At 47.4% G+C, this 13,653-nt stretch overlaps 5 protein-coding genes across 5 annotated transcripts; 3 read left to right on the top strand and 2 right to left on the bottom strand.

Moving 5' to 3' along the window:
• Positions 1-603: 603 nt before the first annotated feature.
• F9C07_1378662 (uncharacterized protein) lies at positions 604-1,150 on the bottom strand. Its single transcript, XM_071508035.1, has 2 exons — positions 924-1,150; positions 604-867 (listed from the first exon to the last, which is right to left on the bottom strand). Exons 1-2 carry the CDS (start codon positions 1,106-1,108, stop codon positions 789-791), a joined length of 264 nt encoding a protein of 87 aa, XP_071364860.1. The 5' UTR covers positions 1,109-1,150; the 3' UTR covers positions 604-788.
• A 1,381-nt stretch (positions 1,151-2,531) lies between these two features.
• Positions 2,532-2,983, top strand: F9C07_4506 (uncharacterized protein; the record flags this gene model as incomplete). The annotated part of the gene is made up of 2 exons (XM_071511227.1): positions 2,532-2,738; positions 2,939-2,983. The coding sequence occupies 2 exons, from the start codon at positions 2,532-2,534 to the stop codon at positions 2,981-2,983; spliced, it is 252 nt and encodes an 83-aa protein (XP_071364859.1).
• A 346-nt stretch (positions 2,984-3,329) lies between these two features.
• Positions 3,330-6,805, top strand: F9C07_2281590 (uncharacterized protein; the record flags this gene model as incomplete). The annotated part of the gene is made up of 2 exons (XM_041285704.2): positions 3,330-6,294; positions 6,405-6,805. 2 exons carry the CDS (start codon positions 3,330-3,332, stop codon positions 6,461-6,463), a joined length of 3,024 nt encoding a protein of 1,007 aa, XP_041144177.2. The 3' UTR covers positions 6,464-6,805.
• Positions 6,806-8,658: 1,853 nt separating this feature from the next.
• F9C07_2230400 (ASST-domain-containing protein) lies at positions 8,659-10,499 on the top strand (the record flags this gene model as incomplete). The annotated part of the gene is made up of 2 exons (XM_041291652.1): positions 8,659-9,135; positions 9,186-10,499. The coding sequence occupies 2 exons, from the start codon at positions 8,659-8,661 to the stop codon at positions 10,497-10,499; spliced, it is 1,791 nt and encodes a 596-aa protein (XP_041144176.1).
• Positions 10,500-10,513: 14 nt separating this feature from the next.
• F9C07_4502 (putative succinyl-CoA synthetase beta subunit) lies at positions 10,514-13,379 on the bottom strand (the record flags this gene model as incomplete). The annotated part of the gene is made up of 3 exons (XM_071511226.1): positions 10,514-10,587; positions 12,385-13,139; positions 13,189-13,379. 3 exons carry the CDS (start codon positions 13,377-13,379, stop codon positions 10,514-10,516), a joined length of 1,020 nt encoding a protein of 339 aa, XP_071364858.1.
• Positions 13,380-13,653: the final 274 nt, after the last annotated feature.

Here is a 13,653-nt window from a genome sequence, read left to right as displayed (position 1 = left end):
GTATAATGACATTTCGCCTTGGAGGCATGCTCAGGCATTGGGATTCTTCGGGGATAGCTGAGGAATAGTCCAGTCACGATTGATAGGACTTCTTGTTTCAAGAACTCACATTCAAGACGAACATTATATATTAGTTGCGTGATATATCCCTTGACAATATGTACGGGAGTAATATGAAACTATGATTTTGTCGTCAGCAGATAGCGAAAGGACTGAATATGAGGCAAGGCGTCCTGCGCTAGCCCCTGAATAACGTGGAACGATGGCCTCTGATATTGCATGCCGCGAAGAAGAGACCCGCTGATGCTAGGTGACCACTGATAACGTTAAATGACATCTTGGGGGCATTGTTACAGCCCTAGTCCAAGGATATTGCACACAGTGAGGCGGAGAACGGTATATACCTCATACGTTGAAGCAATGCCACGACGATACACTATTACCACTTGAGCCCTTTCCTGCATGCCAAGATTTGGTTTCATTCAATTAAGTACAATTCTGTTTGATAATATCATGCAGCAACGAGTGGATCTAGATGGTCGAGAGAGGAAATATTGCATATGATTAACAAAATGGCCATAGATGTACCCCCAGCAAGTCTCCTGTATAGGTACTCTTATGCCTATACGAATTATGCAGTAGCTTGCATTAAATATTCGGTCAGTTAAAAAGTGATATGCATCAAGGTGAGCACCACGAATTACGACTGTCAAGCTCGAGTAGACAGCAGAAAGGAAATCATAATATCAGCACAGCAAGATATTAAGGCAATGATATGGTAGTATTGACTATACAGTATTGTATGAATGAAAGACATATTTAACGGTAATGTTTCTAAAAGAAGAATGAAGTAGTGCCTCGGAAAACCTACACACGAGTCAGTTCAGAAGACAACGTAGTATCCAGTGGGCGTTTTAGCCAACAATATGAATCCGGCGATATGCATATACAACGGCGCCCTAACTGCAGATAATTCTGTACCAAAGCTACAGCCAGCCACCATGAGCACGCCATAGAGATCTACATCGAGGGGGAAAGAGTAGACAGCAAAGAATATGACCCGTACAGAGGCTGGGTCCGACCAAGGGGGGGTAAACATTCGTTGCATAAGCTCCTGTACAATTGTCCTAGTCTCAAGGCTCAGCGCAAATGGGATCTCGACAACAGCACACGTCAATCGGTCATTCAACCTACTCGGCTGGTGTCCTGCGGGGTTACTAGGGTGCAGCCCTAGGTCTGACACCATGCAGCAAAGCCCGACTCCACTCACCAAGGAGGGCCTGACGTCGGATTTGAAAATACCCCGTTTAGTTTAGTGTCATAGTGAGCTGAAATGTGCTGGGCATAAGATGACCAATTATGGTTGCATACAACACTACCAGTGGCTGCTAAACACAACACCCAGCGGTTACTCGGTGTCTAAATCGAATATACAGTTGGTCACAAGAGGTTAACTCACCTTGTAAATCTTCATGTAACATGTAACGTCTGCTTCCACATAATGAGTATGTAGAGTAATTGCGCAGCGACCAGGTACATATCAAAATTCGAGTCATCTGCTGGGCTTCACGGATGCTGTGTAGTCAACCCTCAGCCTACCAGAGAAGTTCCAGAGACAGTAAGAGTGGGTGGAGCTGCTGGTCCCACACTACTATATGGATTGGTGGGCACTTGAATGACCTACAGATTTGGTGGTTGATTACCTGCAGCAAGGGTTTGGGTCACCGACGCTAGAGTCAAGTGGTCTCCGCCCTCCTTCAATTCCACATAGACGTATCAAGTTGGCACAGATAGGAAAGTGGAATATAATACTGTATAGAGTCGTAGCCTCCAATGCGAGTCATGTATGGGGTAGAGGCTGCGGTTGTTCATACAGTACTACTCGCACAATGCGAATCCCCGGCCGGAAGTTAATGCACAGCTCTCCATCAGGCAGAGGGTTAGCGTATCGGTCTAGCGAATGGATGGACGTATAAAAGTGCTACGTATGCAGAATAGCCTGGCCAGTAACATACTCCCTCCAGCTCGAACAGCCTGCACAACTACGCGTCGGGATACAATTGGTTGTCATACCTCCTGCCAACTCGAGAGGCCTCGGCATCAATTATTCCTTCGCGATTGACAACAATACTGGATTCGGAAATCAAAATGCTCACTTTTTGCTTTGGGCCATGGAAGATAGTGTGAGACGTAAACTGCATCTGCAATCCAGGTTACTCTTTTCGACTTTTCTCGCATTTGGGCATACAAGCTATCGGGATACCTCGCCCTCCAGGAGACGAGTACTTATTCCTTCAGCTTCTATTGGCGAGAGCTTCTGCCGCGTGTTTTTAGATTGCGGCCCGCTGTTTGACTTGTGGCGTAAAGCCAAAAGTCAGCCAGCAGGAGCGTCGAAACCAGAGTTATTCCTCAACTCAATAACATGATATGAGTAGAATGGGGGTGTTAGTCTCTATCATTCCGGAGAGGCTGCACAAATCTACATCTTCTCGAATGTATTAATGTACCGTTCACGGTTGACTACTAGTCTGATGTCAGAACATCAGGAGCTGCGCGCCAGTGCTTTTGGTCGCACAGGGTTGCTCGAGATTATTGAAGGCAGTGAGACGAATATGCATGATATTTTTTATACCGCTGATTCGCAGCCGCAGCCATACCTACTCCACCATGAACGCTCCCAGACTGGTGAGTGTCTAGCCGATCACCGTGATGTGGACGACAACAAGGCTCTTTTTAGCGTAAGCTCACCCTCATCCAATATCGAGACGCAATGCCCTGTCCTCAATTAACCTGCAAGGCTGAGAAACCACTGAATAAGGGTAACACACGTATACCTTCAATGGTGTTACGTGTCCTCTCAGTTCATTTATCGCGCAGTGGCCTTCTCCATGATTGCTCAATCTAGATATCCCACTACCAGTGGCCTCAAAGTCACCAGGAAAGACAGTCTGATTCGATCATTTCCATCAGCATTGTTACCTGATCGCTGCGTCTCGGTACTGCCGTTAGGACAGCACATCATTGAATCAGCACTAAACGGCGAAAGATGTTCAGTCAGTCTTGACCTGGATGGGCAGGATACTCTGAGTGTCTGACCATGCAGCAGATCCTATCGGTGATTAATGCCCCACCAAGGTGCTCGGAGCTTTATCCCGCAGCCATGCCCCTCAAACATACAAGTAACAATGATATAAGGGCGAGGGTCTCCCGAGTATTTCGACGATAATACCAGCATCCTCCAAATCACTTTCTTCATTACCTGTGTCCTTCCCTAGTATACGCCTACAACACTTGAGCACGACCTCAGTTGCATTTTTAATCACACCATCATGGCTACCAACGTCTTCATCACTGGAAAGGATTACTGTGATCGTATCAGATACCTCCACTATGGCGGGATGAACGTCACGATCGTTGATCCTCCTGGAGGTGCTAAACTTGTCTATGACCTCTTAAGTCAATTGAGAGAAAGATTAGGTAGTGATACCTTTGGCCTTGAACCGCAATTTGTCAAACATGAAACGGTCGCTCCTGTTCAAGGTGCTGGTACCGTCCAAAGGCCTGTCCAAACGGCCTTGGAGGTCGAGCAACTTGCACCAAAGTCGTCACCTGGCCATCGAGTCAAGTCACGCCTTCAGCTACAGTGCGAAACAAGTGCTAGAGACGACGACTTAAACGTAAGTATCAAAACGGGTGATCTGCTGGTGGTGGTGGATCAACATGATGTGGGGTCTTTTGAAGTCGACCCCTGGTATCGGATTTTTCGACGCTCTGGCGCAGATATTGCGCAATCAGCTGACGAATGGGATATACTTTGCAAGCATGGTACACCATTCTGGAAGGATGAAAAATTGCCGGATGGGTGGGAAGCAATAGGTGTGGTTATCGATGCCGAATACCTCAGGTGGAAGCATGTCGAGATCAGTCGCCATCTCTCCTGGGCGCAAACCACGGAGGATTTGTTTCGAAATTTTGTCTTCAACGAAAAAATTAAACCAGAGCTCAATGCTCTTCGAACCGCTTCACATTTGATTGTCCGCTTTGATTGTGATGGAGTCATTCATGTTGACAATACAACCGAACAGGGTGGGACAGCAGACCTCTACATTCAGAAGTCAGAGAACTCAGAAGGAGACTTCATCCAGTCCACGCCTGGACGCACACCAGCCATTGTTGCTGGATTTATGGCAGGTATGCTTAGGTACTTCGCTCAACAGAAGACGGCTTACAATAAAGCGATTCAATCTGGATTGCTTGTGTCCCTGAAAGCGGCATTGGCAAACATAAAAGTTGAAAATGGAGCTGCTCATCATTATGAGCTTCATGATATCACAAGCTCGGACTTTCCAGATGTCTCAGATACCTCCGCTGAATCTGCAGACAGTAAAGCTCTAGCTGTCTCAATTGTCGTTCCATCCTCTCAGATTAAGAACCAAAGACAGTATCGCTGGAGTATCCTGCAGACAATTCTTGAGACGCAACCGGCATATCAAGCACTGGGTAACACTCTTGAACAATCAATTACAGACATTGCCGAAGCAATTGTGCCCCCCGACGCCACCATTAAGGGTAAAATCAAGACCGAAAACTTTCCTACTCTTTGTAACAAGCTGCCAAACGATAAACAAACGAGTCTCGAAGCTTCCTTCAGAAAGTTCCTACAGCAACAGGCAAAGTCAAATACGAGAGAACTACAGGCTAAAATCAAAGCCTTTCTCGTAGACTTGCACACAACAATCAGCGTCGAGAATTTCAAGACCGAAATTATCAATTATAAGGAGATGCTTTTGTCTCGTCAGGCGGAAAATATAAAATCCAAAATCAAAACTTTATTGGCGCAAGCATTAACACAGGAGGAAGTCACAGAGGCTAGAACCGAGATTGAGGACCTTGCAACGCAAACCGTGGAACCCCCAAATGAAGCCGCCAATGGAGAAGTAGCAAACAAAATTGCTACTCTTGCTCAGCAAGTTGTGACACGAAAGGAAGCCAAAGACACGGTACCTCCAAGAAATACCAAAGCCCTCGCAGAGAGAATTGTGAAGGAAGGAACTGAGAAGGCGCTCGCTAGTATTCCCACGGCCCGGTTCGGAAATCTCATGACAGCAGACCGACAGGAAAAAGAAAGCTTCCGAGCAATTGCCAACCTCGTGACGGAGTACTTGCGGTCGCCGCAGGAAAAGCCAATCTCGATAGGCGTCTTCGGCGCTCCAGGGTCAGGAAAATCGTTCGGGATCAAGGAGGTCGTCAAAGCTGTTGCCCAGCGAGTAAGCAATGGCGGGAAAAGAGTCAGCAAACCATTGACGTTCAACTTGTCCCAGTTTCGGGAGTACCATGATTTAGTTGTCGCCTTCCACACCGTCCGCGACAGCGGGCTGTCTAATGAAGTCCCGTTGGTGCTTTTCGATGAGTTTGATAGCGGCTTCGGACAAACGAAACTAGGGTGGCTTCAGTATCTTCTAGCACCGATGCAGGATGGCAGGTTCCTTGAAGACGGTCATCAGCGGCCGCTGGGATCGGCCATTTTCGTTTTCATCGGGGGTACATGTTCAACATTTGAGGATTTTACAACTGACCTGGAAACCAAAGACGCGAAGGACGCGAAGAAGCCAGACTTTGTCAGCCGACTACGTGGGTTTGTGAATATTCAGGGGTCGCATGAAAGCTTGAGAGACCCCGACTATATGTACCTCATTCGCCGTGGTATCCATCTGCGAGCAATGTTGCAGACCCGACTCGGCTGCGAGGCAGACGAGGAGATCCAGCTGGATGAGGGTGTGCTGAACGCACTATTGACTGTGCCGCACTTCCGCCATGGCGCGCGATCTCTTGAGTCCATTATCGCAATGAGCCAACTACATGGTCAAAGGGTCTTCAGGCGCTCTGCACTGCCTTCTGCGCAACAACTAGGTCTTCATGTGGACTATGCCAGCTTTGCAGATTGCTTTGAACCCGAGAACCATCGTCTTATTGCTCGAGATAGGATCGCACAAAAAATGAGGAACCTCAATGGTCAGCTTCCGCCAGAGTATGATTTCCGCCAGCGAATTGCTGGTCAGATTGTGGATATGATCTATAATAATGGAGCCTATCTATTTCCACAGCCAGCGGGCGAGTCGAGTCAGGAAGACGCTGAGGAAGATCCGAACCGCCAGGCACTTGTCGAGGACTTGGCCAAATACCGATATTATGCAGTGAATCTCAATACTACAATGTGTGCCTGGGAAGCCGCGGGGGCAGACAAGACCCGCCATTATGACGCCATAAAGAGATTACTTAACCTTCTAAAATCCTGTGACATTTCTGTTCGTAGGGGAAGCTAGCCAAGGCAACTGCTAGTGGTCAGATTTTCCTTGTTATATCTAGCATACCAGGGTTGTTCTACATATACCATTCTACTGCAGATCTTTCATTGAGGAACCTAGGCCTCTCTTTCCACGATCAAATGACATACATGGCTTAGGTAGCGTTCCATCTCTTAGGCCCTTTGTTTCATTCTGGGATTTGGCCAACTTCACACGCATCGGGATAGCCACCAGTTGTTGGGATAAATAGAAAATGTATATTCTGTTACCGTGTTAAATTGTACCTTGAATTGATAGCCAGGATTTGTGGGCAGCCTGTGTTAAGGGTAAATGTTCTCTCCGACTAAGTTGCCTTCAAGGAATGGTTACACGTCATATAGTCAATCGTGCCGTGTGGGCATATCTCATAGTCTAATGTGCTAAGTCAAACTACGCGTAACCAGTGTATATGAGTTGGGCAAGATACTCCTTGACAATACATATGGCAAGTGCTATCTTTCTGAACAACTAACCTACGTATTGACCGACATAGGATATCGAGGATGATGTGTGCATGCCTTGAATAAATATATATCCCCAAATCTATGAAAGAACAGATTTCTGACTCGGGATCGTTAAAGAAGTAATCTCAAACCTATACAAGCCGGAAAGTCATCTTTAAGATCGAAGCCACTTATATTCATCCCAAACAAAAAGCTACAAAGATCCTATACGATTTTAACCTTACGCGCCATATCCGACAATACTCCTGCTTGCTTTCCCGGGCATTTTGGCCTAACCACAACAGAGGAAACGTACTTACAAGGACCTCAGGCGGAGTGAATTAGATAAAAGTCTGAATATGGTAAAATGGCCCTAAGCACGAAGTGCATAAGGTTCATATCATCAATGGCACGGCACACGCATCCGAAGAGCTATGGCAAGAAATAGGCAACAATGAAGTGGTGCACAGCCACGAACTATTCCCAAGCGTCAACTCATTATATAGATAAAGGACGTATTTATATATCAGATGGACTATTATTGGCTAGAATCGGGTTCCTTGAAAATTAAGTTATCTGTCACTCAGTCGCACACGCAGTCCAGAGTCCAGAGTCGCGTCTTCATTAACAGAGCAGATATATAACAGACCGGCTTGGCACGGGGTTCAATTGCTAACCGAGGACGAATCGAGTTCATAAATCATTGCCAAGGGCTTAATGGTTAGAATGCCAAGCCGTGCATGGATTCGATGTCTGACAGGAGTCGACGAATTATCAAATACTACCCCGCTACAAGAAAGCCATGAATGATATCGTTCAATTGCCATGGATTTCTTGGTTCATGTATAGGAAATTACACAAGAGACATGCAATCCTGATCCAGAACGATTTGCCGAGTAATGCGAGCATTTCCGGACCCAATAAGAGTCAGTTTGGGGGCAGGAGTGGAGCAAGGGGCGTTATTGCGCCGATCCATTGAGCTATTGAAAACTTCGAGAATACGTGGAGTCGTGGATGGAGAAAATCTGGAAAACTCACCCCACAGTCCGTAGTTGTGGCAATCTGGATTGAGTATTGGCCTGTATTTTTCTCTCGGCGAGTCTGATTCTACCATGCAGTTCTCTGCTGACTGGGATTAATGACTTCGACTCTTCCCGGTAGTTTGAAGTTAGATTGGCAAGGCCCCACCGAGAAGAAGGGAACGATTGAGTCTGAGTGGCCGGTGGCGTTCATAAACTCCTTAGATTAAGTGATGATAATATCCACGCGGCGTCATTGAGATCACAAATAGTTCCAATGATCCCATCTCAGCCACTGGGAGTTACGCATAGTGTTCGTTAGCCCTAAAAGCACGCCACCCTTCGCAACCACTAGTCAAGCTGATTCCATCAACCGAGCAATTGCCGGCAATCGGCACCCATACGCACTCACGGTGGGGAAGACAAGGTGCCAAGATGGCTAAATCTTCAGCAGACCACTCATGGCCGATGGCACCCAAGAGCTCGTCTATCAAACGACCCACTGTGGGTTATCTTGGCAAAAGCCGGAGAACAGCACGATGGTCGAATGATATGCCCTTTTCTGGTGTACTAATTCTGCGTTAACTCCGCCGCAATGGATTCGGAACATGAAGCCACGTTGTTTGGTGCATGAGCGGGGCATCTTGGCAATCTTTTTCTGGGTCTTCTGTTACAGTCACTGTCTCTCCTGAGTTGCTGAACAGAGGCCCAGGTACGATTACGATTGCGTACCTGAATCTCGAGCATGGACGCACTCCCCTGGGAGGGGGTTAATAAACCTCCCCACGACCCCATTCCGTTATCCCTTTTGCTAATATCCCGGACGATTTGCACCCCGTCCGTCATGTCCCAATGTCCTCTTGGACTTGGGTTCCGAAGAATGCCCGTCGCTCGCCGCTGAGGCTCATCACCGGTCGCCATATCGCTACGGTCGGCGTGGCCATCAGCTTTCTCTACCTTTTTTACGTCTTTGTGCTGCCGCAATTTCTGCGGTTCCGCTTTCGCACGGACTTGAGCCAATATGACCTAGGTCTGTATGGGTTCGGGCCTTCGACTGGCTACGTTTCCTTTGAATATGAATCGCCGATTATCGAAATCACGGAATCCGATTTAGGGTGTGACCCTCGATACACATTCCTTGCGCCCCGCGGTGATTCGGTACCCCAAGCAGGTCCGATGATTCTCGATGCTCATGGCAACCTCGTTTGGATGAAGTACAACTGGGAGACCACACAGGATTTCAAAGTCCAGCGATATAAGGGTGAAGACTACTTAACCTACTGGGAAGGTCGCGAGATCGAGAGTCGCGGCTATGGATCGTGGTATATGGTACGTCACATCTGAGAAAGGAGGATATGTGCTGGACTGACCATGACAAGCTTGATTCCACTTATACCCAACGATACGTGATTAACCCTGTCGGCAACTACGGTGGTGATCTGCATGAATTCACAATAACGGACGAGGGAACAGCACTGGTGACTATCTACGACCCAACGCCAGTGGACCTAACAGATGTCGGAGGTCCGGAACTAGGCTGGATATTTGACGGCGTGTTCCAGGAGATCGACATCGAGACCGGTGAACTGCTGTTCGAGTGGCGTGCTTCAAAACACTATCCTGTAAGCAGCACGTATGAGCCTCTGGGCGAAGCTGGAAAAGATCGCGCATCGGCTTTTGACTTCTTCCACATCAACAGCGTCGGGAAAGATGACCAGGGAAATTACCTTGTTTCATCCCGACACACACATTCGGTCAGCTGCATTGATCCAAATACCGGATCTTTACTATGGACACTAGGGGGCAAAATGAATGATTTCACGGATCTCTCGGGTGGTGAAGCAACGAATTTCGCCTGGCAGCATGATGCGCGGTGGCACGCGAACAGCACCTTAACGCTTTTCGACAACGCGGCCCACTCCTACAATGATCCGGACAATGAGAGTCGCGGGATGGCTATTCAGCTGGATATCCCCTCCCGTCAGGCCTGGTTGCTGGCTGCTTACTATCATCCCCAACAGATGAAGTCCGTATCACAAGGCAATGTGCAGATGCTGGATGACACCGGCCGTGTTCTAGTTGGCTGGGGCCACAGTGCCGCCTATACCGAATTCAGCGCCGACGGAGAGTTGCTGTGCAATGTCCATTTTGGCGCTTCGGCCTTCTTCAGCTTTGGGCGCGTTGTCTCCTACCGCTCCTTCAAGGGTGACTGGGTGGGACATCCTCAGACGACTCCTGATGCTGAGGTGGACGATGGAAAAGTGTACGTGAGCTGGAACGGTGCAACAGAAGTTACATCATGGAGATTAGAGGTGTGGACATCCGACGATTTGACCGAGTCCTCGTTTGGGGTAGTGGCACAATTCGAAAAGACTGAGTTTGAGACAGAAATCGACATTCCGGAGGACCTTGGTCCTTTATTCCGGCTCGCAGCTCTAGACTCCGAAGGGAATGTCCTTGGTGTCACCGAGGTGCTCCAGAAAGAGCAAAGGTCGAGTTCCGACAAGTTTCTCGATCTGCACAATTGGGTCCTGGGCCTCGCGATGGTCGTAAGTGTCGGTGGGTTGCTTGCTGGTCTGTATCGCTGTTGCTGCTGTTGCTGCTGTTGCAAACTCTTCAAGCTATATCGGTTGCGCTCTAACGATTACCAATTGGTTGCCATGAATGAGAATGGGGAACATTCGCCGGTTTGAGTTCAAAGGATCATTCATTTGACATGTATAAATATTACTCTTGGCACCAGGCTGCCCGTGAACCGCGCTGCTCGTGTCCTCTTTCTTCCTGTACATAGTTATTATCTGTATATACGCCAACAACCTATGGAGTTCTTTTTTTCAATCCCCGAAACTTTGCCAACCTTACTAATCGAGGCACCTATCCCGGACAGCAGACTATCGGTGGGAAATTTTGCTTTACACTCTTCCCTTCGCCGTTCTTTGGACTTCCTGTAAAATACTATGAATGCAAAAATCAATTATAACTATTCATCATAACGCCCTTATAATTTAAACCATGAACGACATCTAGATCCAACACGTCCACCACCGCAGGGGCAGTTTTTATATAGAACACGACCTTATCAACTTACCAGGGAGACGAAAAAGTGCCTGACATGGCCAATGTCATATGACAGCATGAACTCAGGTAAATAGCTACCACGATTCACAGACACAGTGTTCCACTAAGAACCCAAAAGAGCTCGAATAGGCACATATTTCCCATGAAGTAGGGATGTTACTGGAAGATCATTACTCCGCTACATCATGATTATGCAATCCCAACTTAATCTCGTAGCCACAATCCAGCTATATAATTGGTCTCGTACGCACCCAAAGAACTCCTTATCAAAGTCCACTATGTGATCCTAACATACTCTCAGCCAAAGTGTCGTTTATTACCCATTAACAATGTCCTTCCACCAAACCTCCTGCGACATCCACCTAACCCCCGAGCAAGGCCAAAGGAGAACCTCCCTAGTCGCCATATGCAACAACGATGAAGGATCAGGTCTAACCAGCGACATCTTCCTCGATGACTTCCTCGGTAATGATAACGGTAAGGTCTTTTTTCTTTACCATTAAACTTCCGGCGCATGGTAATCTCCACCTCTACTAGGGCATTTTATCTGGGGCGGAAAGAACGTTACCCGTACATGCCGGAATCTCGAGATAACCAGAGAAGGACCGTCTCGACTGCCCGTTCTTCATGGCGATCTTCTGAATAGTTCCGGGGATTATGTGTCGGATCATTGCTATCTTGATGAGCATATTTTTAATATCAATGGGGAGCTTTTGTTTAAGCCGGATGAGGGGACGGAATGGTAGTGCTCTATGGCCTAAGAGAAGTGTGGGAATTGAGTAGCAGGTCAGATCTCTTGTTTGGGGTACTATTGTTGAAGATGTACTAGATTGTTATATGAATGATAATACCTTCGCTGACATGTATTGATGCTTGCAAGTAGAGCGTTCACTAAATGGAAAGAACCATCAATGAGTAAATATAAACTCGTCTTCTGTCAAGGCAGGTAAGGCAATCTGTGAAATCTGAATAGTTTCTGCTAGAGGAGCAGCGCTCAAAGTCACTGTTATGTAGGTGATCTTGGAGAGGAGTCTCTGCAGAGATAAAACGTTCACCTATCCAGCCACCTGCTGCATGACTAGGCATGTCCTATACGCACACCATATTCTGCACATCCTCACACCGATGTCAACACTGGTGGGCTCAGTGATGTATTCACCAGAAACTTTATAAAATACATCACTCATCACGAACTATTTGTAAGCTCGACGATCTTTTTAGCAGCTGCATCGAAATCGGCCTCTAAAATTATATTGTCTAGACCAGATGTTTGAATCTACAAACCGTATTAGTCAGTTGCAAGTAGAAGTAGAAGAGGTGTACTTCCCAATTTAAAGCCCTTTTCATAGTTTGTACCTTGTAGCCGAACCACAACTGGAATGCTGAACCCTCCCATCGCAGCAGAAGCGGCCAGTATCGACTCGGCGATCATATCACAACGAACAATCCCTGGTATATGATCTGATTAGCTATGAACCTTCGAAGTCAGTCAATACTCACCGCCATATATATTGATGAACAGCGCCTTTGTGCGGGAATCGCCCTGTAGAATTGAAAATGCCTTTGACAATGTCTCTTTTGTCGCACCTCCACCAATATCCAGGAAGTTCGCACAGTTCCCGCCGTACAAGGTAACTAAGTCATTGGTCGCCATGGCTAAACCAGCACCATTGACAATAACACCAATATTCCCGTCCAGCCGGATGTAGGAAAGACCCAGCTGGGAAGCTTCGTATTCATCTTTCTCCTCCGCCGAGTGTTCCACGAGACTAACCAGCTCAGGCTGTCGAAACTTCGCCGAGTCATCAAAGTTGAACTTCGCATCTATACAAATCAAAGACCCTTCCGTTGTACGCACGAAAGGGTTCAGTTCAAGAAGAGTAGCGTCTTTCTCCCGGAATAGCTTTACTAGCTGACGCAAGATATGTGTGACCATACCCATGTCGTCGTCCGAAAACCCAAATTGTGCTTCAATATAAGCTGCAATCTCAGGAGTGATTCCAGTAGAGAGGTTGAACCAAAACCGCTGGAGCTGATTTACGTTCGACTCAATATTGACGCCACCATCATCAGACATTAGGAGAACAGGCTTGTACCGTGCGCGATCGAAGGTAATAGCCACGTAGAACTCTTGGGCAATATCGACCGATTTGTAGATGTATAGTTTGTTTACTGGAAGACCGTCGGGTGGTGTTTGCTTCGTGACGAGAGAATAACCGAGCATATTTGATGCATTTTCGAAAGCCTCGTCCGGTCTGGATATTGTCAGAGCTGGTAAATGTCACTGGTTTCGTAGGAACCCACGAGTCGACAATGCGAACGCCACCTTTTCCATCGCTGTTGTACTTGCCCTTACCTCGCCCGCCCGCAAGTATTTGCGCCTTCATGACTGATGGTGCACCTGATGTACCTTTAGCATTGAACAATGGTTCAGATAGCCCTCCCGGTATCCAATCATCGCCTGACCAGAAACTCACCAATGTTGTATACAACATCCCGAGCTGCCTCAGGACTCTTGACTACAAACCCTTCGGGAACAGGAATTTGGAACTAGCAGGGGTCTCAATCACTTGATGCTACTCTAAAGGTAGACTGCCTTACCTGTTTCAGAAGGTTATGGGAGTGGTGCTCTAGGAGACTGAACTGACGCACATGCCTTGTGAATGGACCATGACGCTATTCAGAAATTAGCTTCCGGAGCATGCAGTCTCGATTCTACAAGGGTAGCATGCCTCTCGTGCGAGAGATAGAAAGGATCGCCAGCGCATC

The sequence above is a fragment of the Aspergillus flavus genome, chromosome 3 (assembly GCF_009017415.1).
Source record: "Aspergillus flavus chromosome 3, complete sequence".
Lineage (NCBI taxonomy): Eukaryota > Fungi > Ascomycota > Eurotiomycetes > Eurotiales > Aspergillaceae > Aspergillus > Aspergillus flavus.
The sequence above is the reverse complement of the archived record's forward strand: the minus strand, read 5'-3'. Positions and strand labels throughout refer to the sequence as shown.

Excerpts from the sequence above, each read along its gene's own strand:
- F9C07_1378662 (XM_071508035.1), bottom strand. The coding sequence starts at position 1,108 with ATGCAACGAATGTTTACCCCCCCTTGGTCGGACCCAGCCTCTGTACGG. Across the intron at positions 868-923 it reads CATATCGCCGGATTCATATT|GTTTTCCGAGGCACTACTTC; the intron begins GTTGGCTAAAAC and ends ACTCGTGTGTAG.